This window comes from Typha angustifolia, chromosome 14 (genome assembly GCF_048772165.1).
Source record: "Typha angustifolia cultivar Huaian chromosome 14, ASM4877216v1, whole genome shotgun sequence".
Lineage (NCBI taxonomy): Eukaryota > Viridiplantae > Streptophyta > Magnoliopsida > Poales > Typhaceae > Typha > Typha angustifolia.
In genome coordinates, this window is record NC_133252.1 from 2,426,843 (window position 1) to 2,453,234 (window position 26,392).

Below are 26,392 nucleotides of genomic sequence, written 5' to 3' on the forward strand. Positions count from 1 at the left end.
CTCAAGCAAGAGACCACTACAGATGGCCATCAGACTCATCGTTCAACCTTCATCGCCACATGCACACTAGCTTGCCGGATTCACCATTGATGAAGGCAAGATGTGATGCAGAGATGAGCATAACTCATTACAAGAGAGACATGTCAACTGAGCAAGAGGTGGTGTGTGTGTTTTGTCTATGTGAGATTGAGGAAGGAGAAGAGATCAGAGAGTTGAGATGCAAGCATCTCTTCCACAGGAGTTGCCTGGATACATGGCTTGAGCACAAGAGAGCTACTTGCCCTCTCTGCCGTGACTGCTTGATGCCTTGTGGAACAAAGGAAGATTGTGCTGACATATATGAGGAGGAGCTTCTGGATTTGGCCATGGTTGTGGTGGCTAATGTTACAACTAGTGGATGGCGGATGTAATGAATTAGTCCTTCTTTCACTCCTCTTTTTTCTTTTCTTTTTTCCTTTCTTTTTGATCTTTGGAGTGTTAACTTTTGGACATAGTTTTTGTTTTCCTCACTCAAACACTTGTGTAACTTGTTAGTGAATTAGTTCTTATAATCTAATAGGACGGAAAAGAAATCTAAAAATAATGGGTTAAATTTTATATGAAACCAAAGAAAGGTTCACGTTATTAATAACCCCTTTTTTATATAATTCATTTATAATGAATGAGTTGGACTAATAGAGTATGTTAAAGAGAGAGAACCAATTCCAAGATCGGGTTCGGATCCAAACTATCCAATCGCGCTTGGAATCCGCAACCCGGTTTGGAAGATATTTTATTTAAGCATCGGAGCGGATAGGGTTGTATAATTCCTTTTCATTTACCCGCACCACTAGTTGTCTAGTTTGGTGGTTTTTAAGGGGGGGTTTCTCCAATCTCCATGATAACGGTAACTAGCTCGTCTATCTGAGAAGCTTGGGGGAAGTCTTTGGCCATGGAGACTCCGTTACGAGTTGGGTTTCTTGGCCCGAGGTGTTCTCAGTTTGTGAGCCCCAAGTCTAGTCTTCTCGCGGGTGGGTTCTTGCGTGGCCATGCCCATCGGGTTGGGAGGAGATCTCTCCGCGTCTCTTTCTTCCGAGGTTCTCTTCGAGGTAGATTCTTTCGTCTTGGTTTTGGTTCCGATTGAAGGCATCGCATTTGGGCTCTGCTCTTTTATCTGAATTTTGAGTTATTTTAGAAAAAAAAAAAGACCGGATCTTGGAGTTTAATTTTATTTTTTGTTTGCCGTACCTTTATATATATATATATATATATATATATGTATATATATATAGAATTGGGTTCTTGGTCGTTGCTAGAGAAATGGGCAGCTGGGTTTTGATTCCGCCTGAAGGATTATGCGTTGTTTTATCTGAATTTTGAGTCAATTTAGGAAAAGATGGAATCTTGTTGTTACCTTTGAGTTTAATTCATGGTCCTTTTGCAGCTAGTTTCTTTGCCTCATTGTAAAATTTGAATTATTGTTTCATATAATGTAAGATATCAAAGCTACTTTATTGGCTAAGAGATGAACTGTTTTTTACATAGGCAATGATATTGCTTTGAGTTTAATTCATGGTCCTTTTGCAGCTAGTTTCTTTGCCTCATTAGTAAAATTTGTATTATTGTTTGATATATAATGTAAGATATCAAAGCTGCTTTATCGGCTAAGTGATGAACTGTTTTTTACATAGGCAGTGATATTGCTTTGAGTTTAATTCATGGTCCTTTTGCAGCTAGTTTCTTTGCCTCATTGGTAAAATTTGTATTATTGTTTCATATAATGTAAGATATCAAAGATACTTTCGGCTAAGTGCTAAACTGTTTTTTACATAGGTAGTGATATTGCTGGAGAGGACGTGATGCAAATATTTTTAAAGGAGAGACAATTGAATGGGGATTTTATATCAAAAGCTTCTGACATGCTATGGGGAGGAAACGACTTCAAAGTTGATGAATTGGAAACTACCATTATGCAAGAAAACATTCAGCAATATGATGAAGTAATGTAACTTTATTTGCTTTTGTATACATGTATGTAATGATTATCTGATCTTTAAGCCAATTTGATAAGATTTTGCTATTGCTGAATCTCTCTAATAAAATGTGTGTGTGTGTATATACATATATATATATTCTAATATAGGTGGTCGAAGATGAAACTAATGGTGGATTTTTGAAGCTTACAACAACTAGAGACTGGATTTCTGGTGATATAAGTGCTCCAGTGAATAAGAAATTAGTAGCCAAGGTCTGGTTTACATGACTGTAGTTGTGTTATGATGCCATATTGTCAAGTTATATATTAGCATGCGATAGTCTGGGGATTTTGGTGTAACGGAGTTATATTTTGATATGTGGCAACTTGTCATATTTGATGACAGAATTGGCAGGATGAAAGTGAAAAGCGGAGGAAACTCAACATATTAAAATATGAGGCGGTACTACCTCTTTGTCCTATTCTTTTCTCTTTCTACCTTAGGATTCTTTTGATTACTACCAACCTTCCTGTTCCCACACATCATTGTTTTTATTGTCTTATAGCTCTGTAAATATTTACAGTGAAGTGCTGACATATTCAGAAAATCAAAAGAGGGGCATGAGATAGAACACGAAATTTACATATATGGTTTTACTACTAGTGTTTAAGAGATTGCAAGATTTCCATGACCAACTTCTTATTTTTCTTTCTTGCCATTTTCTTCCACTGCTTTGCAGATTAAAAGTGAACTACTGCTATTGACCACTGGAATTGGAGCTGCTTGCAGTGTATATTGTTTGCTAAATTTTTCTGTTGAGGTAGATTATAATGCTTTACAATTTGAGTTTATCTATTAAATTTATGAACCATGAAAGAATATACATGCTGTCAGATAATTCATTTTTCATTACTTCATTTAAAAGCAAATTGAAGAGGTATATACCTATTTCGATATTAAAAAATTAAGGCATCTTAAAAATGGTCAAAGGCACTTCATATACCATAGTAGTTGGAGCAATCTACTCATACTTTATAGTTTATAATGTATGTAGTTTTGTTTTACACTTTTACTGACTTTATGATCTCTAATAGTATGCACATTGTTAATCCATTAATTAACCAATCACTTCTTTAATCTGACAGGTTGCTGCAAGTTATGCTCTTGGTGTTCTTTTCAGGTTAGTTCTTCTATAGGATGATATAATTTATTTATCTTCAAATTCCTTTCAACCCCTCACAATTGTTTTTGTTGTCATAGTATGTCATCTGCCAGGGGAAAGATTTGGGACATTGACTTATTTATCACAGTTTGATGATAACTTTTCCTACAATTTCCTGGAGACACTTGAGGTTGCAATCTATAGTAGCCAATGCTAAGACCTTATTGATGAATTTGCTATTATTTGTAGTGAGAGTTTAGCTGCAACTAGTTAATCCCTTATAAACCTTCCAAATGCCAAGTAAAACTGGTTACCCAAGTGTCGATTATTTTTGGCTAGGAGATTTTATGTATTGCAAAAAGTGATGATGCAGATTTTTGCTAGGAATGGTGAGAACCCCCACCTCCAAAAAGGGAAAAAATCCTATTTTGTTCACTAACCAAACTAGACCTTCCTTAGAGTAAGATGGGGAAAAGGTTGGGATCATTGCTCCCTCTATAGGAGGTCTAAATTTCTATAACAAGAGATAATAACTTTTGATGTAAGAACTGATCTTGATCCTTGAGGCATGAGCAAGGCAAAGAGCCAAAATGAAGCCCAATTTTGATAGACAATATATATTCTTGCAGGTCAGTTGAAGCTAACACTGAGCAGAAGCATTTTAGTGCATGACAGGGAATGAGAATAAGTTCTTGAAAGTTTCTAGAATTTCAGCCATAGTTTTTGATGAGTTAATTTTTTTCTGGTTGTATTATTGTATTCTTTATTACCACTTGTCATTAGCAAAACATGGAACTTCATGTCTTATGTTAATTGTTACTTAATATTTCTGATTGGCTTTGATATAACATTCTGAGTACTTCAATTATGCGTCTTACTATGTAGAACAGTTGCTTGTACCTTCAGCTTCTGTGTTATCACACAGACAACCTGTCAAAGGAAGCCATTCCGGAAATTTTTTTGGGGAAGAAATTGAAGAAGTAAGTTTGCAACATTATTGTTACTCTTACATATCCATATTTAATTATTGTCTGAAACTAGTTTTCTCAACGATGTGACTGCATAAAGAAAAATTGGAATAAGAAGTGAGGATTTGAAGAATTCCGTGGAGAAAATATTGAGTGGGACTACAGTATCTCTGTCATCTCCGAGGCTCGTAATTCCTGCAGCAATATATGGATTCTGGGCCTTATCAAATCATTTCCATAATGATTTATTTGAGTTCCAGGTAGGACACTCGATTGACCTTCTCTAGTACATTCGTAGGAGATTCTTCCCTGGAAGTCAAGACATGCTTCAGTATTTTGAGTCAATTTTATTCATTCCTGAAATGTGGTTTTTGAACGATGTTTTCCATACTTGTCTATTAGCTTAAATTTCTGTCATCCTGCTATGTGCCATGTTGATTTTCCTAACAACTATAACCATTGTTGAAGCCCACAATTGCATTGGGTTTGATGAATATCTGAGAAAGCTCCCACTGTGCACCATAACATACATGTAGACACTTTAAGAAGTAAAATGAAATTGAAGATGCCATATATAAGGATGCAAGTTTTTCTCCAACTTCCTAGGAACTACTGAAAAATTTCTCTTCAGCCATGTAGTTAATTCAAAGGATCTATTAATAGCTTGTGTAAGTATTTAGTACCTCTTCATTACATGGCTGAAGCAATCTCTTTAGCTTGTTAAGTTCCAAAGTATTTCGTCTGTTGAAGTTCTTGTGTATTGACCTGAAATGCACCGTGGCGTAAAGATGAAGCTTACTCAACTTCATTCAAGAACCTTTAAATAACTAACTTATAATGAGATGAATCTTTTGTACAAAGACTTCATAGTGGAACTCATATTGCGGAAGTGTTCATTTTGCTTAGAGACTTCCTCAAATTTGCAGAGGTGGAGATCTCTAATGTGGTTTTTCTACATTTGCAGCTTGTTCCAGGAATGATGGGATTTTTTGCCTACAAGGCAGCAGCTCTGGTGCAAGTTTATAGAGACAATGAGGACCTACGTCTGATATTTCCGGACTATGAGGATCCTGAATAACAGCTAAAAGGTACATACCATAGAAACCTCCTGACTTCCTGAAGTTGTCCCCCATTCTTTACAGTAGGCATCATGTGTTGCAGGAATATCTCTTGAACAAAGCTAATGCAGAGTGAGTTGTAAGAATCACTTCAAGTATCATTAGTACAGAAATTCTTCTTGCCTTTTTCATTCGGTAGGGATATGCTACCTGCTCATTTTCGCCCTACGCAACAAGAATTGCTCAGACAGGCAGATGCTTATGGGCTGATGTAAATTTTTTTTTCATGGGTTTAAGGTCACTAAAAATCATTGCAATGTATGCCCCTTAATAAGAAAGCTGCAGAGCTCGAAAATCTGTAGGTTGAACATCATATGCTTCACATTTTCAAGTAAATATTACTGAATGATAAATGGCAACAACTTCAGTTGATTGTTCATTCTTAACATAATTGACCCGGGAGGGAACTTAATCTGAACACAGAAAATTTTACTAAATGAACTCTTGCTGTTGTCTTTACATTCCCAAAGATATGGCTTAGACGTTTGCATTTGACCAATGCCAGTTAGTTAGAAGCCACAAGCAGCAACAGTAGCAGCAACAAATGCAGCAAAATATTTAGCTCCACAAATCATCCTCAAAAATCTCAAGTTGGAGAGCTGAAACTACTGTCATTGTTCTAGCATAGGGATATGGTCAGAAAGGAGCCGAACTTGTCCTGCGAAGTTGGCATTTAGATTCTGGTTGTGGTACATAGTGTATTACTGGTTCCAACTCCTGCAGGTAAAGTGATATAAAACATAGGTCAGCTTTCTTTCCATGAGGAAAATTATTTTGACAATGAGAAAAAAAGAGTGTTTCTAGTGCCTGCTATTCTAGACCACTCTTTCCTACTAGCTATTCTCTTTCTTTTTCTTATCTAAGACACTCTAGGACTTCCAATATGTTACATACACCCTAAACCGTCACGGAGGAAAGTCAAACTCTCAGTAGAGAGTCAGGTGTCTCAACCACTCTGAGCGATTGATGCTCGTCTTAAGAAAATAAGAGAAGTGTAAAAATTCAACTCAGTAGACTAAAAGAAGATCTTTTGACCTAAAGGACTAATGTTTCTTTTATTATTATTCTTTTTTTATAGATGGTCATAGAAATGTATTGGTTCTTTTGAGACCTCCAAATCTTTGTTCTTACCTACCCCATGTCATAAATTTTCTTTTTCTCCTTAGCTTTTATGGCAATAAACTTTGTAATATCTGTTGTTATTATTATTATTATTATTATTATTTTGAAATAGAGAGCTGGATTAAGCTAAACCCCTCAGCCACCGTCTGGCGGCGGTGAGGTGTTATGGAAGATGAGATTACACAGATCAGGAGAAATTAGGTTCTCATGACTAACCAAAACACAATTCGATACTAGTCTACCCTGCCCGACAGCTTAGTCGGCCGCACCATTAGCCTCACGGCCTACGTGCAGATTGCACACATTCTGAAAGGTTTATAGTCTCATAGAGCATCTTTTTTTATCCTACTACTTAAAATCTTTTCATGTTACTCTTCTCTTAGTACTGTCCACTCCACATGAATTGAAACTGTTTTAGTATTTGTAGATAAGAAAGAAAAGTGAAAAATACAATCAATATTCAATCTACCTGCTGTTTCCTGAGCCTCTCATTCTCTTCTTCCAGGCGAGACACCTTGTTCTCCAGCTCATTAGTGTATGCCTGTCCATCAAAGTAATCATACACACTGTCAACTTTCTTGGATCATACCATCTTAATTAAGAAAAGTAACATATATCAACTAACGTGTTAGTATTGAGTCTATAAGACTTTGTAGTAGTTGTTGTTGTAGTAACTAATGCTTGCGACGAAGGTAAAAGAAGAAGTGAACAATAATATTTACCACCTGCTTCCTAGCCCTTGAACGCGCAGCGGACTCGCGGTTCTTGATCATCCTCTTCTGGCGCCTCTCCACCGTCTTCTCCGCCGCCGCATCCTCGGCGGCGCCTCTCTTCCTCCCCGGAGTCTGGGGATCAAAAACAGCCCCCACACCGTCGTGATAGTTCTGGCACTGGTTACTATTATGATAGTGTTGCTGAATCCTATGTGCACTTAGCTCAGAGCCATCGGAAGCCAAGCCGGCTTTCGCGAGGAAATCCTCTAAAGTCATCTCCCCGAACGGCGGCTCTCCGGCCCCATGCTTCCTCTGGCCTTGCTGGATCCCCCGCCACACCTCGTCGACCGTCTTCTTGCTCAGTGCGCGCGGCATGCTGATGATGCCGGACGCCGAGGTGTTTGCCTCGAAGTCCGTGGCAGAGGGGAGAACGTGCCGGAGGAGATCGTCGAGGTTCATGCTATGGAGTGGCTCACCTAAGTGGCTCTGGACTTCGTTGAGGGTGAGGGTGTAAATAGAGCCTTGCCTTGATAGGCCATGGACATTGGCTTGTTGCCCCCCACCCATAACCATTTCAAGCAGTTTGCAAGAATCTTAGAGGCCCAATAGGAGATCTACTTTGCCATTTAATTCTTGGCAAGACCAATCAGAATGTTTGTCTAGTAATAATCTACATCAATCAGCTACAAACCAAATGAACATAACCAAGGTGGCATATATGTAGGATATCATGCAAGGCATATGCCCAAGAAAGCCCAACAGCCAAAATGAGATCAAAATCTTATCCTAGAAACTTTCTTTTGGTCTCTTTCTATCTCATCTGCAAGACCAAAAGAGAAAAACTCGTACAGAGGATTCTTAATCCAGGAATATGAGTGGAAAATAAAAGCACCAAAAGTTTACTTTCTACCTGCTGAACCACATTAGAATCTGGGTGCGGCACCAATCAAGCTCTTCCATGGCTCACATAACACACTTGGCAATGAGGCAAGTGATGTAGAGGGCCAAGAAACCAATCCTATTTAAGAATACCAAGTTTCTTGGCCATGGTATATTTATATGTTGGTAATAAGAGTGGCTCCTCTTCTTGGACCCCACCAAAGGTTAAAACTTTAGCTTTGATTCCTCTGCATAATATTCTGAGATGCACCCATATGGACTAAAAATACCTAAAAGCTAATGGAGTATGTGGTCATTTTCAGAGAGAGAGAGAGAGAGAGAGAGAGAGAGAGAGAGAGAGAGAGAGAGGGGGAAAAAAAAAGGAAAGGTTTAGCTCCCTCTCTGGATAGGAGAAAAAGAGTAGGCTCAAGATTAAAGAGATATGGGATGCTGGGATTCTGACGACTAACTTTAGGGAAGAATACTAATACTAATACTAATACTAGTATCCTGCACTGTAATTATGGGATGGTTGTTTTCTGCATATGTAAAGGATCTATAGATTACTCAACAACTTTCTCATCTTAATTACTTCCTTAATAAAATTACAACTGATCTTTCTCAGAGTTCATCAGTCAGAAAATTTTGGCTGTTGGGTGCTTGAATTTTTGGAGAGTGATATAAGTAGCAATATCTAAAGAGTCATGAGTACATAAAGTAGTCTAGATTCTTGAATTAAATTTATATACAAGAGAATTTAACTCATTTCAAAAGAAGATTTCTTCCATGACTTTATGCTTCCTCCTATTGGTGATCCCTAAAGAGTAGTACAATCTCTCTCTCTCACTCTCTCACTCTCTCACTCTCTCTCTCTTTGCTAATTTTGGATAGAGTAAGAACTCGAAAAGACCTATAGTAGTACTAATAGTAGTACAATGTATCTCTTTGCTAATCTCTCTCTCTCTCTCTCTCTCTCTCTTTCCTTCCTTGACTGTGACAATGATCAAAGCCCTAATATGGAATTATAGAGGAGCCTCGGAAAAATAGGCTCTGGACCGTTGCTGTGACCTGAATAGGGATCATAACATAGATCTCATTTGCCTACTTGAAATGCACGTTGACAGGAACAACAGCAATGCTGTCGCTACGGCAGAAGGTGGACCCACTTTTGTCGTTAGTGCTGAGTTACGCTATGAATGAGATCATGGTACACTTCCCTATGACCAAAAAAATTATAAAATAAACTCTAATTTTATATAATTATTATGAAAAAAAATATTATGTGGTTGGATGGTTTAACTTAACCAGTTCAGTTAATGACTCGATTGTGTAGTATGGTTATTTTAAAGGATCAGATTAAAATTTGACGAAATAAAACATATAGTCTTTTTATTTAATAAAACGCTTTTAAGAAAAATAATTTATAAATTATTATACAATAAATTTGAAATTATTTTTATTTTATGATTCTAAGCGCAGATAGTTAAGAAGAAAAAAAACAAAATCAATTCATCTTATAAATCTTTTTCATATCACAACAGCATATTTTATAATTAAAATAGTATTCTACTCCGGGAAAGTTTTTGTCCAAAACTCTCCAATGATGTGCTATGAAACGGGGGCCATCTCGAGGGGCTAAGAGAAGAGCAAGGGAAATACGACAAGGTTACATTACAGTAGAGATGGATGCTGAGGTACTCTTATAGAATCTTCAAGCTTCTGACCATGGTGGTGAGTTGCTGTTCAATTTTGTACTCGTTTATTAATGTAAAGTTTTGTCGTATCATAAGGAAGGTAATTGAGTCGTTTGGTGTGGTAGGAAAACAACTTGAGGACTGCGATTAAATTCTAGCTGATATTTCTGCTCTTTAATTCAAAAGAAAGAAAGAAAGAAAGAAAGAAAAGATTTATGTTCTTCCAACATTTGATTACATCAGTTCTTATGAACCCACCAATCTGCATATCTTCAGTTGAGTAAATCAATCTTTCACTTGGAGAGTTGTATTTGTAGTCCACACCTTGAACATTGGAACATATCTGTACGAAGTGGTAATGAATAGATTAGTGAGAATATGTCAATCTTCCTACCATGATTGAGAATATGTTAATAATTGATATTCAGGCCTTTAACTCTACAAATGGTAGAAAAGCTTTGATATTCTACAACTATTAACATGTCTAAGATGTTAATAGTTGATCTTTTGTTGATGTCTTCATCAAAATTTTCATATCAAACTCAGAATATGATGCAGTATTGCATGAAGAACCAATGCTTGTGTACGATACTTTGAATACTAGTAGGATTGAAGGTAAAGCTGCTCACAATCTGAATACTTTCTTTTATAACTTCTCAAAAGAAGAAGAAGAAGAAGAAGAAGAAGAAGAAGAATACTTTCTTTTATCTTCTTTTACGTCGTCTTCTTTGGTGGTCCACATTGTCTTCCATCACAGACAACATTAACATCATCCATTTTTAACTGATGTGCTACCTTGGTCCTACACTTCAGTATACACATCACATGATTGTATGTCATTATATCTCCTCTAGATTGAGACTGGCAAACTGCTGTTAAACCCTAATTAGTTTATTAAACCTAAAATTTTCAGATCAATCTTAGAGATCCACAATCAAATATGCAATAACAAAATTTTGAGGACTTGAATGCAAACAAGAGTATATTGTATTTGCACCTCCATGAGTGTGGGAGGTATTATTGCAGTATACTGTCAACTGAAAAAAAATTCCCTTTTTTTTTGTACCTTATTGATGACACATAGATGTAAAGTTTTGGGATGATGTGCCCTAATTTTTAGGGCACCCTACTACCAATAGTAAAAGGCTTCAGAAACCAATGACTCATCTAAGGATCATTGTGATTTGCCTGGGGTGGTGCCACGTGGTGTATTATCACAAGGTTTAGCCATCAAACCAAAGATAGTACCACTAGTGGTGTAATTAATTGCAAGTGGCACTTAATGGAGCATCAAGGGGGGGATTTCTTTAGCTTTGCAAAGGGAACAAAGGAATTAAAAAACAAGGCCCAATATGATAGCTATCTCCTCTCCTCCCACTTCTCAATGCCCCCACTTCTTTTAAAAAATATCCTCACATTCTTTAATGGGAATCTGAGTTTGAAATCAAAGCATGGAAAAGGAGCTTGGTGCACTAAACAAGTGGAAACATCCTCTTCTTTTAAAACTTACTTTGTGCTAATCTACCATCAAATACTTTAATGGGAATCTCATGAGTTTAAAAAACTAGGACATGAAAAAGACAACTAATACTTTGTGATCATGTGTGTGCATCATCAAGAATAAAGCCTACCATCTTTCCCAGCTTTTGTAAGCCTCTCTTATTCTTTTAGGAGATGAGAGGATATAACATTAAACATCCAGATATGTCCTCAACCAATGAGAACTACCCAATGCTTAGTGTGTCAGAACATTGATATTCTAAGTTTTTTTTTTTATGTACAAAATGAAGCCAGTAACTTCCTTGCCTTTTTATCTTTCTCACCTTCTCTTGTTTCAAGTTGTACAACCTGCTATTTGCTAACATTCCCAAAAGAGCATTACCAATGAATGAAGAGAAGTATTTTTCTTTTCGAGAATAATTAAGAGAAGTAGCTGATAATAAATGAACCTATTATGAGACATTCTGTAGCATTTGGTTAGTTTTGCTAATAGATGAAAATTATCTGGTCAAGGTCAAGGATTCAAGTTCCGAGAATTGTACGATTTCGATTTGCCTTAAAAAAAAACTTGTCTGGAAAAATCTTTGGAAGAAGGAAATGAACTAAAAATACTAGATATGATTCGAGTAGTAAATTGTGCAGGAGAAATACATGTAGAGGAAACTAGTCATATGTTGAAGTAGGCAACGCAGTGATAAATGAAATTTGTTTGCTAAATTTATAATGTTTGTAACCTCAGTTACATACTGAGTGTCACTAGGATATTAGCGCAGCCCTTAAACATCATACTAGGTGACACAATCTACTAATACACTAGTTTATACTCTTCTGAAAGAGTACTAAAATCTCCACTTGCAAGAACCTTGATGTGGGGAGTTTTCCTTATCCACTTCCTATGAAACTTTGCCCTGGCATTGCAAAACACCATTAAGAGCTACAATACTCACCCCCTATAATTTAATCAGACTTTTGGATGATAATTAAAGCAGTTCATTAAATTAATAGGCTCAGTCAGTGTTGCTTACAAGAGTAGCAAGAGAGTACCCTATAATGGAAAACACTAGGTTAGATAAAATATAGAGAAAGAAAGCTTTATTCGCTTGCATGCGCGTTAATGGGAGCATCATGCATTGGCAAGAAGAGGTTAACAGGAAACAGATGCTGGATTACGCAAACCGTACACTCACTACAACGAATATTAGCAAGTAATATCTCTTGTTCAAAGTACTGAAATGAGACATTATTTGATGCAAGTTGCTATTATGTTAATATTATTTTGGTGGCTCTTTAGAGTCCTAGAAGATGAGGAGAGTGAAAACAAAAGGCCAGTAGGAGAGTGAATAGATCTACCTCTATGGCGAGGTACACACTGAGGGGAGCAATTGGAACTGCTGCTATGTACTGAAAGCCTTAGAATGAAAGAAATTGCAAGTGGGATTCTCAAAAGCAAATCCATATGGTGAGGCTTCAACACAACAACACTGAGCATTCACATGCTGTTTTGCTACTGTGAATCAAGGGAATTTCTAGGATGAGGTACTTTGCATGTCATGGTCATATTCCCTAGAGGATAGAATACTCTCAAACTTGCACTTATCCTTTTCTTTTGACACAAGTGGGTGAAGCCCAGTTATAACTTATTAATTATTAAAAGTGGGAATGAGAGAGTCACAACGGGGGAGAGAGAGAGAGAGAGAGAGAGAGAGAGAGTCATCAAAGGAGACAGGAGAAGAGAGTGGGAAGCAGTCTCTCTACACTCTACAGCCTGGCGGTTCTAGCTTCCTGCAAGAAAATCCTCTTGTTTTCACTACTTTTTGAGAAACTTAAGCTTGTCCTTGATTGTCTATTATACCTAGAGGCTTTAGTGAAACTAGAGATTGGATCAGGTAGTTCAAATGGACAGATACTTTGGCATATCCAAGTAGGTCAAATCATTTGAGGACTCTATTTAGGTTACTAACTTGAAGAATTTGGCATTTATCAGAAAAAGCAAGAGAAAGAAGTTACTACCCATCTTTATTGAAAAAAATGTGCTTCGTATATATATATATATATATATATATGTACACACACACTTGGCATATCCAATACCAAAAGTAATAGATATACAGAGTGCCTAAAAAGGCTTGGCCCAACTGATGAGACTTTAAAGCAGTACAAGGTAAGGGTAAGCCCATATCTTGAAAGAGGGCCACCAACTTTCTTTGAAAGACCGTAAGCCACGTGCATAGCACGTGATCAGTGCATTAATGGACTAGTATATAAGCCCGTGTTGTCAATTCAACTGTTCAAAGAGATGTTCACTAGCCATCTACCTCAAAATATTACTCAGCGTTCCAAAATGACCTATTTGCCAATTCATCTCATGAATAAATTAAGGAGTATTTTTTCAATCATATAAAAATTACTCGCTCAATGTAATTATAATTTTATCTCGATCACATCGAAACTCTACTACTTATTAGCGTATAATTGCGTGGAGCAATGCAAATGATCTTATAGACGCATACTTAAGACCAAAAAAATAGTCTCGTAGACCCAAACAGCAAATGAATCTTAAGTAGTAAACTGACCACAAACAGAACCTCTTTATTACTAAACTAAGTTTTTTTTTTTTTTTTTTTTGGGTCTGAAAACTAAGGAGACTTCACAACCAGTGGAAGAATCTTCATGGCGACAAACAAAAGAAAATATATAATATAAAAGATTCCGTGGCATGCTAGTTAACATGGCAGCCGCCGAGATTCCATCCGCTGACGTCACTTAACGGGTGAGATTCCCAAGAAGCGGGGCCCACCTAGATGGGATCCGTTGGAGGAGATTTAAGTAATTATAAGTCAATGCTTGTCCAGGTGCAGGCAATGGATATATGATATGCTTTATGATTAATCCCCCATAAACTAAATAGACATCCTATACATATAAAACTATGATCACAACCATCAGATACGAATTGAATGACAATGATGTCTCCAACACTCACCCTATAATAGTACCATGGAATAGTATTGAAATAAAGGATAAAAGAAAGAAAAATGCAATAATATGTTATTGATGTTACTGATAAAAATTAATGATGAATGGCTCACGTTACGCTTACCGATGCAGATGTTAGTCTAAAAGAATTTTTTACCTGGTGATGACTTGGTGTTTGAAATTTTTGGTAGATTAGGTCAGCTCAGAGCTCCTTCCAATTTTGCTGATTACCTGCAGTCAAGGTAGTGGTTAGTATAGCAAATTGGAAACTAGATGATTGGTTCCCATAAGAAACCATCTACTGCAGTAGCAAGACATAATCCAATTTCTACTAAACATTATAATCTTAATGGATATCCACAAAATTTCTGGCTAATTTAACACATATATGTGTGTGCTTATGATAGAAGTATGCAGATCAAATCTTAGGTACGTAGACCGTAATTTGAAGGTATGACAAGCTCCTGTTACAAAATTATTGGTTTAGGTGGTTGGTTGAGAAAGCAACGGATAGACAACCAACAAAAAAGAAAGAAAGCTAACCTCAAGACCTTCATCCAGGTGACTTTATTGCTCTCATGCCACGTTAGTTGGTAATGACTTATAAAAGAAATCCAGATATCTTAAAGCGTAAGATCCTTCTACAAGATATTTTTTACATACAAGGAATTTTAGTAGAAAGGCGTCTGTCTATGTTTCCAAAGAAAAAGGTGATGCTTCTTTCTTTCTGAGCTTTCTCCTATTAGAAATCAAGCTTCACCTTAAATCTGTCAGAGGTGTTCCTCAAATGATATCTGCAAACAGAAAGAGATCTAGTTCATTCGTTTCAGGCTTCCAGTTACTCCCTGTGACAGATACAATAGAAGCTAACTGAACATGGTCAGTTTGTCTTCAAGATTCCTCTGTTGGATGATATGTATGGCAGCCCATATGCTGCTAATATTGGTTCTTTCTGGTCATTCGGAGAGTCCTGGTCCTCCCACCAGAAATCCAGAAGCAAAGTTTAAGCAGAAAACAAGCAGATTTTGGGAGTTTGAAGAGCAGACAAATAGTTGGGTCGAAATCAGCTTGCCATATGATCTGATGTCCTGTATCAACAGTAGCTGCACAAAAGTTGGATTAATTGAGAGCATGGTCAAGAAGCAGAAGCTGATTTCTGTTTCACAGGAAAAAGAGTATATAAGAATTGATAATGATGAGAGACAACATAATTTTGATCAAGTTCTGCCACGGAGAAAGAGAATCTCCCTAACTAGAATGTCAGAAGCATCTGTCTGGGTTACGGGACAAAGTGGATCAATTTATGAGAGGTTCTGGAATGGAGTGCAGTGGGTTATTGCTCCCCATGAACTCCCAACTGCAGCTGGTGGAGCTGTATCTACTTTTATTGTGAATCAAACTATTTTTGCTCTTTCAGAAGATGGAAAGCTCTACCAGGTACATAGCATCCAATAGAACTCTTTAAAGTGTTTTACAAGATATAGGTTCAGTTTTGACACACCTAAGACATCATAGAGCTGGAATTTCAAGAACACACATCAAACTCAGCTTCAGTTAGATTTAAATCTGTAACTTGTAACCACTTGATGCTATATAGGCCACAACAAAAACATGCAAGGAAACAGCAACAGGAAAAGAAATATTTTTTCTGCTACTATTTCACTTTTATCATTTGTGTTCAGTTAGATCTATTAAATTCAGGACTGACTGACAAACTAATCTGCCATCACCTCAAAGATAATTTTAGCTAGAAAACAAGTAGAACAAAGAAAGAAAAAAAAGAACCATATCTATTCAGCTGTCAGCAGAACATGTAAGTTCTTAGAAATTAGGAAATCACCTTATGATCATTTAACTTATTGGATATGGAAATAATAGACGCAATTAACTGTGCATGCCAAGGCTTTTAACATGTCACAAATAAGAAAAGACTGAAAAGTAATAGGAAGTGCTATGCTAAGATACACGTTTCAGACAATCATAAGGAATAATTACACATCCTTTAAGTCAAAATAGTCACACAACCAAGAATGAGATTATATATACAAAAATTTATACAATAAGAAACACTATAGATGTGCATATTTATGTGAATTTGACATAAATATTAAAAAATTGTATCTTCTTCTTGATATGAAGAAACAGCCTAAAAAATTAAACAATAGTTAACACTATATTATAATCTGTTAAATTATGTCATAGTAGTTAAGTGACAGTGGAAACTGTTTCTTGTTTTCACTAAATTAATAAATATTCAGTCTTGAAAGAGAATTGAGCCATCAAACCTAGTATCTTGAAGAGTGTTAACTTTTCATATCTGACTATTTCAGCTGCAACTGAATGAAAAGTCACAGCCTATTTGGACGGAATTTATTCTTGTGTCTGATCAGCAAAGTACAAGAACTGAAGAAATAGACCCAAATCAGCAAGTGCAAATTAAAACGGGTGTTGTATCCTCTGATCTAGAGTGAGTAATCTTAAGTACAAGTTTTCCATAAATATCTGAACTCCACGGGTAGCAAGTTCTCTTATAGTTAGAAATGGTAATTTCTTGCTTAACTTTAAAATCGCAGCCAGTTGCCCTTCTTTTTTTTGCTTTTCAGAGGACTTTATCTATCTGAATGTTAGTAAAGATCATAAACTCATCTATCTTTTCAGGAGGTTATTCCTATCAACAATGAATGGCACATTCATCGAGATCAGTCAACTGCAGCCTTTAAGGTAGGAGAAAGTGAGAAACCAATAGCAGCTAATTTGGTATTGCATCTATGTGCTTTCATTTAAGTATATGCCAGTAAGAACTTATATGTACAATTTTCAATTAAGTCCCTGCCAGCAAGGATTGCCCATAATCTCACAGATTGCTAAAATATATCAATTTTCATGACAATCAAGATAACGACACCTAATAAGTATTCTTTTTCACAATTGTTAAATAGGTGGGCTAACTATGGACGACCTCCAGGTGGCGATGTTTCAGCTATAGCTGATACTGGAAATATCAGGCCAGGAGTTCTATTCACAATAAGGTACAACAAATTCATTATTATTGTATTAATTCACCAACTATTCTAAAAACTTAAGATTTTTAGAAAACGATGATATTTATATTTTATATTCTAACACTTCCTTACTTTTAGATTTAAGACATTTTGAGACTCAGAAAGTAGACTTTGGCTTAAATGGGTAGAGGTTTTATATATTAAATAACCAATGAGTTTAGCAGGATTCAAACCTAGGACCTTAGCCCTGATACTATGTTAACTCACCAACCAACTACTTTAAAAGCTTAAATTTTTAGATAGTGACGATATTTTTTATTTTTTATTCTAACAGTTTTTAAAATTTATATTAAGCTTATTCTGCCTCATTGTGTAAATAAAAGCAGGCAAAGAAAGCCTTGGGAAACAGATTTAATGAAGATGACATGATGCTACAGCATAGCTGTTAAGAAGAATATATATCATGACCTACATGTGTTTGTGCTCCTTTAGCATGCAAATCCTCTTAGAGTTACATTTTACAATGCCTTATAAGTATGGTTCGCCGTATCAACCGATCCAGATTAGGATCGGTCAAACTTGATCCCAATACAAGCCCGATTCGAACTCTTTCTTTTCACTCTCTCTCTCTCTCTCTCTCTCTCTCTCTCTTTTTCTTTCTTTTACTCTTTCTTTCTTTTTTTTCTCTTCTTACATATAATGATTATTTCTCGGTATATAATATTTTTATTTCTCTCAGTTTTTTCATTTCTTCCACTCTCTCCCTTTTTCTTCTCTTTTCTTCTTTTTCTTCTTCTTCTTGTTCACTGCAGCATGTTTCTTTTTTAATTTTCTTCCACTCATACTCTTTCTAATCTCTTCTTCTTTTCAATTTTTATTGCATCATAGTTTTTCTTTTTTCTTTTCTTATTTTTGGTAAATTTTTTCTAAATGTTTAGAAATTTTTTCTGCATTTTTAAATAATATTTAAAATTTTATGTGATTAAAAAGTCCGATCCGATCTAAGCGACCGATACGGCCGATACGTATCGTTTTTCCGGAAGGCCGATCCCGATCCTGATTTTTTGAACCTTGCTTATAAGCATCTTTCTTTAATATGTAAACAACTATAAATTGACAACAAGTTCATTTGTCCAAAGTAAGGCATGATTAGGGATACTAACCACTTCCTAATAGCTACAACACTGGCATCCAAAAGTTCAGTTAACCATCCTATCTAATATGAAATAAGAGGTGAAAACTTATCCCAACAGTGTCAAAATATGCTCAACTTTGAGATGCCATTAATCAGCTGGCTGCAGACGTTTTGAGCTGTATAAATCTGTTCAAGCATGTGATTTCTCATGACTAATGTGTAGTCCCACAAGCTTATTTCGAGATTAAACAAGTCAACCAAGAGCCTGGCTAAGGTAGAGATTAAATCATTTTAGGAAAGGTTTTGGTAGGCTTTGATTGATCACATTGCCTACTTGCTGACGTTGCAAGGTTAGTAATTTAGTCACCTCAATGGTGGTTTTCCACCCTTGTTATATAGGGGAAGATAGATGTACAATAGACTGATCGTAGGAGTACACATTTAACATTCCAACCAACTCATGATTTAACTTCTCCACAACAGTCAGCAAAAGGATGTTATGAAGCAATTCTATGCCATGTGCATTTTTTTTTCTAGAACACATATTGTCAGACCACTAAGTCAGTCTTAAAAAATTGATAACTGCATATGGTTAATAGAAAATGGTAATGCTAACACTAAATCATGTAGTGCAGTTCCAGTGGAGATCTTTATGAATTTGACAAAAATTCCAAGCCATCATGGAAGAAGCATATACAGAATGAAGCATCAATGGAAGAAATTTCTTTGAGACCATCAACAGGATGTACCTTGCATGGCTTAGTTGGAGTACAATCAGTATCTCTTTTCCTTATCACAAAGGTAAATTGTGGCTTCAATGCTGACATGTGTTCAAATGAAAACTAATTACATAGTAGAATATTACCATTTACTTACTGGTAGAGCACCACATGTAGCAAATGAAATCAATATTATGGAGTCATATGGCACGACATGTAGCAGGAGCAGATACAATTGGTACTGTGAATCTTAACTTATAAGGTAACAGTCAAATATTGTACTATGACCTGAACTGTACAATCTAGAGTAGCTGATATTATGTTAAAGCAAGAAATTTTGGGCATATATTATTTCATATGGCAAGTACTATTAATAATTAGTAACTGGTATTAAAGACAAGTTCAGCTTAACCTTTGTGTTGTGGACACTAATCAAATTTGAGCTTAATGGCAGGAACAGAACTTGATGATTTCTAAAAAAATAAATAATTAAGATGATAACTAAAGAGATTTACTACTACTAGATAATACATGACATGAAAAATTTTGTCATAGAAAATTCCTACCACCATATTTCCAATATGAATGTTTTAAAGGACTTACAGATCTACAGGATGGTTTTTTAGTAGAGAGACGCCTGCACAGAAGGAAGTGGAAGTGGATAGCCCATGGAGCACCTAAGGATCACCGGTTGAGTTCTATCACACCAGTGCACCACAATGAATTAAATGAAAAGATTTTGACAATGTTCTTCACTACGACCACTGGATGCATATTTGAATATCATCTTCCTAAACATTCAGGTATGCTCCAATGTCAACTTCCATGTTGTAGTTAGCCAGGAAATATTTAGTCTCCATATTTTGGTGTCTATTTATGTAGTGTCTCTGGAGTATCAGCCGTACAATTACACTTATTTAAAGAAGAGAGCATCTTTACTTAAGATGAAAAGGGCCTAATAACAATAGCCAATTTCATCCTTTGAAGCTAAATAAAAGGTGCTACTGACAATAACCTGAGATATAAGAAAAGCAGCAGATTCTTTCACCAAAGAAGCTGCTAGACTTTATCAATGAAATCATAAAATAGTTCATGACACTTTATCACTTAAGTGGACAAGAAGAAACAAAAATAATATCTTCTTATATTCTCCTACTTTCTGAGTTGAAACCTAGTATGTCATGATAATAACCTAGAAGCTATTGTTCTTGTTGAAATCACCATTTGGAAGGAAAATATATATGTTCCATTCTTTGAATTCTTTCATCTTGAGCATTGACAATAGATAAATTTTCTGACACATTTGGCTTAAGGTTTTGATTCACTATTAGATATTATTATAGGAAAACCCATAATTATAAACAAATTAATTGGTAGTTTCTAATTGTACAAGGTGGATATCATGGCAATGAAATGCAAGGCCTCTGGATAAATCATTTGCATCCCCAATATGCAAAGGTTGCACGAGGAATAAGAGGAGTACATGTCCAAACTGGAAGAATAATGTTTTCACTGGATGATGGTAGACTTGCAGAGCTGCATTTGCCTGGGATTGGAGGTGATGATTCAGGACCAACTGAAGTGAATAGCATAAGAAAGAAAGCTTCAAACAAGTATGAATGGTCAGTTTTAGATGTACCAGAAACAGAAGGTTGGAATGCAGAATATTGCACAGAAGAACGTGGGCCTACGAACTGTATTATAGGAACGAAAGATGTTCTTGCAATCAGTGAACAACATGATTTATGCAGTAACATACCTTGCAGAAAGCGCAAGGCAGACGAGCAGCAAAATTATGTATCTCTGAGTTATCATGGAAGTGGTAGAACAGAACCATACAACTTTCTAACAAAAAGTATTGACATTAACTTCCGAATGAGAGTGATGCTTGCAGATAGGTCACTTTTCCACATTACAGAAGATGGACTAGCTTTTGAATACCTTTACACTGACAAGATTTGGTTATGGCTAAGGCATGAGCACCCAACAGCAATAAAAGGAGCACTGGGAAGCTATAATGGAAGTTTATTTTTGGTTGATACTCACGGAAGCTTACTCATTAGAGAAAGAAATGGAACAGAGTTGTCATGGATCAATTGCACAGCAATGAAGAATGGAGAAGAAGTGGCAAGTGGACCACCGTGGGATGGTATCCCCGGAAAATCTCACCGAGCTACATCAGAAGATGCTCTTTTCTTGGTTAATAGGAAAGGAAGACTACTTGAATTTATGGTAAAAATCTGGAACATCCTGGAAATTAAAGTGGTAGATTAAGTTTTAAAAAAAAAATCATACCCATATCTAGGAAGAATAAAATGACATTTACTTATCTTTGTGATAGGCTTTATTTTCAAGTAAAATATCTCCCTATTCTTTTGTTTTACACTCTTTTGTCTCGCTTGCTACTAGATCTGAGGATATACCCAATAAAATGAAAAATATGAAAATGCAACATATAGCTAATAAAAGGCATTCTCTCTATAATAGATATATAGTAGCAGACAACTTGAAGCAAGTTACTGTGAATGCTCCAGAACGATTTTCTATATGAGTGCTGCGATATTCATTTGTTTCCTCAAAATGGCATTAGAACTTTTTAAGTGAATATTGCTCTATAGTCCATCCATATGTTTTCCAATTCATGGGACTACTCAGTAAATGGTGACCATATCCTAATTATGATTTCATTTTTCTTTTCCTAAACTTTTACAAAACTTTTCATTATCTACAGGTCTCATTAAGGAAATTCAAGTGGAAAAATTGCCAAAGGCCTCCAGATACCAAGATTGCATTCATTGTGGATCAAGAAGTCTTCCGATCAAACATCATATTTGTAGTCGGACACAATGGTTGTCTATACCAGTATAACAAAGTCACAAAACTATGGCACAAACACTACCAGTCACCTCACCTGGTCCTCTCAAGATCACCTGGAACGGCTATGAGGCCATCCCCATTGTCACTGACTGGCTCAATATTCATGATCTCCGAGAATGGAGGACTCATTGAGTATCACTGGAACTCACAGGAGGGATGGGATTGGGTGGAGCATGGGACACCATATCGGGATGTAACACTTGTTGGCTCACCTGGGCCAAGCTTTAATGGTAATCAACTGTTTCTAGTAGGATCAGATGGTAATGTTTACAAGAGGCACTTGGATAAAAGGACATGGAAGTGGACAAATCAGAGGTACCCATATGTTGAGAATTCAGCTCTGAAAGCTCAAAAAACAAGAGATGATCATAGCTGCCCCCAGGAGGATATGGATCTGTACTATACTAGCATTTTCAGTGGAAACTGCAACGAAAAGGTAAGGGTAAATCATCCTAAAACAATATCCAAATGGGGCATAGAAGAATTATATCAATAATACTGACTGTGTAATGAAAATTTCACAGGTTTCACATTTACGACCGATACCATTCTCCGAGAACTCCATAATTTTTGGCCTACAGGATGGTAGGGTAAGAAAAATGAATTTTCCAATTAATTTTTTCCTTTAGTCAAGCTCATTATCATGTATGCTTCTTTCCCCAACAACACAGTATCGGCTAGAGCACAACTCAAAGATGAGAATGCTAGACAAATTTATACATTTGCATGTAAATAAAATGAACACCTTGTGCAACCCTTACATTTCTCATTATATTTTAAAAAAACACCATAAGTAGGGCTTGTTTGGTGATCTAATGAGAAATACAGGGTGCAATTGTGCAAAATAGGAAAATCGCTAAGGAGCATCGTAGGGCTTTTATAGATTACAGTTTAGGCTCATGTAACCAAGGAGAAGTCCATGAAATTATCTAACATATCTTCTGGCCAAGCATGACTAATAACAAAAAAACTGCGGCATTTGCAATGATAAATATTATGCATGGATAGTAAAAGTAAGTTATTTGAAAGCTCACAATGGCTACATCAATGAACAGTTGGCGGAGCTACGGAGAATGGAGGGCGGCGCTGAGTGGGAGTGGACTCGCATCATTAGCACACCGACCAGCCCGTGCCAGGCGACCTACTTGACTGTTGTGGCAAAGTAGCAGCGGAATCGAACATTCAAATTGTGGCGGAGAATAACAATGCAAGATGCCGGTGACCAGAAGTTTGTGATATAAATGGAATAAAATTAGACAGATTTAATGTACAAAGTAAAGTAGAATGAAATTAAATGAAATCTATGGCTATATATGGATAAATTGTTACTGTACCTTTCTTGGAAGAGGATAAAAAGGAAGAACCCTAGATTGACTGGAAAGGGAGAGATGGAATAGAGATATGAACCTCGAATTTGCGCAAAGGAGTGGCATGTTCCGAAGCAAAATTAACCGAGGGTCTGGGATCTCCACTCTCCAGTTGGGTTCAGTGTAAATGCGTAGAAGCCGGGAAACGAACGACGACTCCAAAATTTTGAGGCATTTCAATGAAAAATTTTAAATAATAAAAGCTAGTTGGGTTGAAAACATGTCGGATTAGATCCGACCCAACTCGCTGCCCTATCTGGATTGGATCGGATCAGATAGGGATAGAAAAATTCTACTTGATGCCAATCCGGATACGAATAGCCATTTATTAAAATGTCCGGATTCGGACCCGGATATAGATACACGTATAGTTAATTATATATGATACGAATTCATATAACACTTATCTGTTATTTGCTTATATAAATACCCAGCTAAACCTAACACTCTCTATCTCTCATTTCACATCTCTCTCGTCTCTCCCAAATCTCCTAATCATCAAATGCTTGTAGCCACCTCCATTTAAAATCCCTCGTCGCTATCACCGACAACCTCGCCTCGGCGACAATAAGCTTCACCTTTTGGTCCTTCCCTCCTCAAGCCCTCCCTTCATCGGTCCTCCCTCTTCCGGCCTTCCCTTCTCGAGATCAGCCTCACCAAGCTTGGCCTCCTCTAGTCCTCTCTCCTCAAGCCCTCCCTCCTTCGATCCTCCCTTCTTCGGTCCTCTCTCCTCCGACCCTCTCTCCTTGAGCTAGTAGACAAGGTGATCCAGGATCAGCAAGGTTTATGGTTAGGTAAATTTATTGCAAATAACCCAAAAATAAAAATTATTGTAATATTTTGCTTAAATTGATTTGACATAATTCAAAAAATCCAATAGAAGGAATTAAATATGATTCCTTTTTCATATAAATAATGAGATATACTAATTATAAATTAGATAGATAAACTAAAGCTACGCATAAAATTGAAAGAATATACACACCTAGAATCCATAATTTGTCTCTCTCTATCTCTTTATATATATATATATATAACAACCTATCCTTAAAAATAATAATAAATTAAATTAATTTTGTGCAAGACGTGCCTGGCCACATTGTGGCTGGCCTCGTGCCCATGCAGCTTGGCACTGCATGGGGGCGCCATGCGTCGCTTGCCCGGCCAGCTGGCAGCGGCGGGCCCCACCACGCAGCCACCACTGACTTTCCTCTCCCCACCCCCTCTCTCTCTCTCTCTCTCTCTCTCTCTCTCTCTCTCTCTCTCTCTCTCTCTCTCTCTCTTTCAGTCTCTTTCTCAAACTCTCTTTCTCTCACTACTACTACCGCTACCCCGCTAGGCTACCAACTGCCGCTACCTCCCTTGGAATTGTCGCTACCGTCGATGAGGTCTCTCCCTTCCCCTCTTTCCTTATCTCTCCCTCCCTCTCCCTCTATCTTTCTTGCTTTGGGCTCGGGCTCACCGGAGCCGAGCCGCCGGAGAAAGGCCAACAACTGGCTAGCCACCAGCGGCCAGTGCCCTCCCCGCCGGCCCGAGTCTACACTTTCCTCCCCTCCTCTTTCTCTTCTCTTCTTCTTCTTTCTTTTCTTTCTTTCTTTCTTTTCTTCTTCTCCATTCTCAGTCCCTCCTCCTCCTGTTCCTGCAATAGTGTTGGGCTCAGCCCAACATTGTAGCAGACAATGCTGAACCAAGCCCAGCACTGTAGCAAAGAGAATTATTGTTCTTTTAAATATATAATTATTATTTAATGTTAGGTAAATTAGTCTATTTAGATAATTAATTATTTTGATAATTTACACTCACTAATATAATTTTACTAAGTATTTTTAGTATAATAATTTATTAATTTTAATTATAAATATTGCCTATAAATTTATTTATAGTTTAGTTATTATTTATTAGATTAATATATGTAGTCTCATTCATAATCATCTTACTTTTATATTTATATTTTATGTAACTATTTTTAGTATATTATTATTGTCTAATAGTTTGTATAAAATGGAATACTAGACTTGCATATTATTTTTGTATAATAGGATAATGACTATTTTGCGTATAATTTATGATTAATTAAATAAAAGTAAGTATTACAAAATAAGTATTAATAATATTTTTTTATAATTATATTTTTATTAAATGATATATATATAATCGTCTTTGGTTATTTACAAAAAAGAGATAAATTACTATTTACTTATTACTTATTCTATAATTAGCAAACTAGGATTTTTAGTAAATAAATATAAATTATGGAATAGCATATTAATATTACTATCCTATGAATCTAATCAATTTTAAACCTAACAAAATATCATATTTTACTCGAACGAATTACAATCGGATAAATAATTAACTTTATGTTACTTAAACATTTTGAGACTTTGAACCCCCCTATTTAAAATCATGTGGACTTTACTAGTGATGTATGATGGTTGATTGATGGATGTGAGGGATATATGTGTTGGGTCTTCTGATCAGAAATGAGTAGTCTTATTCCCTAGACGTCTTTCTCAAATTATGATATATTATATATTTATGTATATGCATGTTTTGGTCTCCAACATGATAATGTGACTTTATCTAGAGATGATTACAGTCAAACATATTTTTATCATGCATGTAATTAGACTGATCTTAGATATGAGTATGATGATAATACGTAGAGATGATTAAAGATGACTATACTGTTATAATTTTATATCCAGTTGATCTGTAGCATTAGTATGCATATGATATATTAGCTTGGGTATGCATGTGTTGACTATATGATTGGAGACTACATTGCATCATTTTTCTCTTGATTCATGTTCCACCTAAATTCCTGTTATGCATTGACTTATTATCATATTGAATATATGCATATAATTTGTCATTTAGAAGAAAATCATGAAATGTGATTGATAGGATAGTTGATAGAAAATGTGAGGATACCCGTGTGGGCACAAGGGTTAGGACACGCTTGATGGATGATTGATCGTTTGACATAGTCGTGATCTTGTGGCCTTACATTCGAGGTTGTTAGTCTGTGTGCAAAGTAGACATTTGGACACATGCTGTTCGCTAGGGCATATGTGGTGAGTTATCTTCACGAGATTTTTATCAGCTAGAATGGTGCCCAGTTTGAATAAATGTTGATACCCTAGCGGGTGGCAAGGTATGGTTATATTTGAGATATTCATTGCGGGTGACAGAGTATGATTTA

General features: G+C 36.3%; 3 protein-coding genes and 2 long non-coding RNA genes across 9 annotated transcripts; 2 read left to right on the plus strand and 3 right to left on the minus strand.

The window, feature by feature from the left end:
- The first annotated feature begins 828 nt into the window (after positions 1–828).
- Positions 829–5,500, plus strand: LOC140776389 (uncharacterized). 2 transcript variants are annotated; one of them, XM_073120084.1, is made up of 10 exons: positions 829–1,088; positions 1,813–1,979; positions 2,123–2,227; positions 2,361–2,417; positions 2,695–2,775; positions 3,101–3,135; positions 4,008–4,097; positions 4,186–4,345; positions 5,050–5,173; positions 5,266–5,500. In XM_073120084.1, the coding sequence occupies exons 1-9, from the start codon at positions 932–934 to the stop codon at positions 5,161–5,163; spliced, it is 966 nt and encodes a 321-aa protein (XP_072976185.1). In that variant the 5' UTR covers positions 829–931; the 3' UTR covers positions 5,164–5,173; positions 5,266–5,500. The 2 variants fall into 2 exon arrangements, with proteins under 2 accessions (XP_072976185.1, XP_072976184.1); XM_073120083.1 differs by having other exon boundaries at positions 830–1,088; positions 5,247–5,500.
- Positions 5,501–5,620: 120 nt separating this feature from the next.
- On the minus strand, positions 5,621–8,084 carry LOC140776390 (ABSCISIC ACID-INSENSITIVE 5-like protein 2). Its single transcript, XM_073120085.1, has 4 exons — positions 7,949–8,084; positions 7,051–7,858; positions 6,795–6,866; positions 5,621–5,920 (listed from the first exon to the last, which is right to left on the minus strand). Exons 2-4 carry the CDS (start codon positions 7,609–7,611, stop codon positions 5,840–5,842), a joined length of 714 nt encoding a protein of 237 aa, XP_072976186.1. The 5' UTR covers positions 7,612–7,858; positions 7,949–8,084; the 3' UTR covers positions 5,621–5,839.
- Positions 8,085–9,585: 1,501 nt separating this feature from the next.
- Positions 9,586–14,769, minus strand: LOC140776338 (uncharacterized). 2 transcript variants are annotated; one of them, XR_012106863.1, is made up of 3 exons: positions 14,631–14,769; positions 14,245–14,318; positions 9,586–9,954 (listed from the first exon to the last, which is right to left on the minus strand). It is a non-coding gene; the product is annotated as an uncharacterized lncRNA (long non-coding RNA). The 2 variants fall into 2 exon arrangements; XR_012106864.1 differs by lacking the exon at positions 9,586–9,954 and adding an exon at positions 11,833–12,019.
- LOC140776336 (uncharacterized) lies at positions 14,754–23,120 on the plus strand. 2 transcript variants are annotated; one of them, XM_073120001.1, is made up of 10 exons: positions 14,754–15,524; positions 16,418–16,554; positions 16,746–16,808; positions 17,027–17,116; positions 18,860–19,025; positions 19,557–19,746; positions 20,337–21,175; positions 21,675–22,256; positions 22,345–22,405; positions 22,876–23,120. In XM_073120001.1, the coding sequence occupies exons 1-10, from the start codon at positions 14,964–14,966 to the stop codon at positions 22,908–22,910; spliced, it is 2,724 nt and encodes a 907-aa protein (XP_072976102.1). In that variant the 5' UTR covers positions 14,754–14,963; the 3' UTR covers positions 22,911–23,120. The 2 variants fall into 2 exon arrangements, with proteins under 2 accessions (XP_072976102.1, XP_072976101.1); XM_073120000.1 differs by having other exon boundaries at positions 14,757–15,524; positions 22,345–22,410.
- Positions 15,051–23,355, minus strand: LOC140776337 (uncharacterized). 2 transcript variants are annotated; one of them, XR_012106860.1, is made up of 4 exons: positions 23,228–23,355; positions 22,855–22,969; positions 18,974–19,044; positions 15,051–15,190 (listed from the first exon to the last, which is right to left on the minus strand). It is a non-coding gene; the product is annotated as an uncharacterized lncRNA (long non-coding RNA). The 2 variants fall into 2 exon arrangements; XR_012106861.1 differs by having other exon boundaries at positions 23,155–23,321.
- Positions 23,356–26,392: the final 3,037 nt, after the last annotated feature.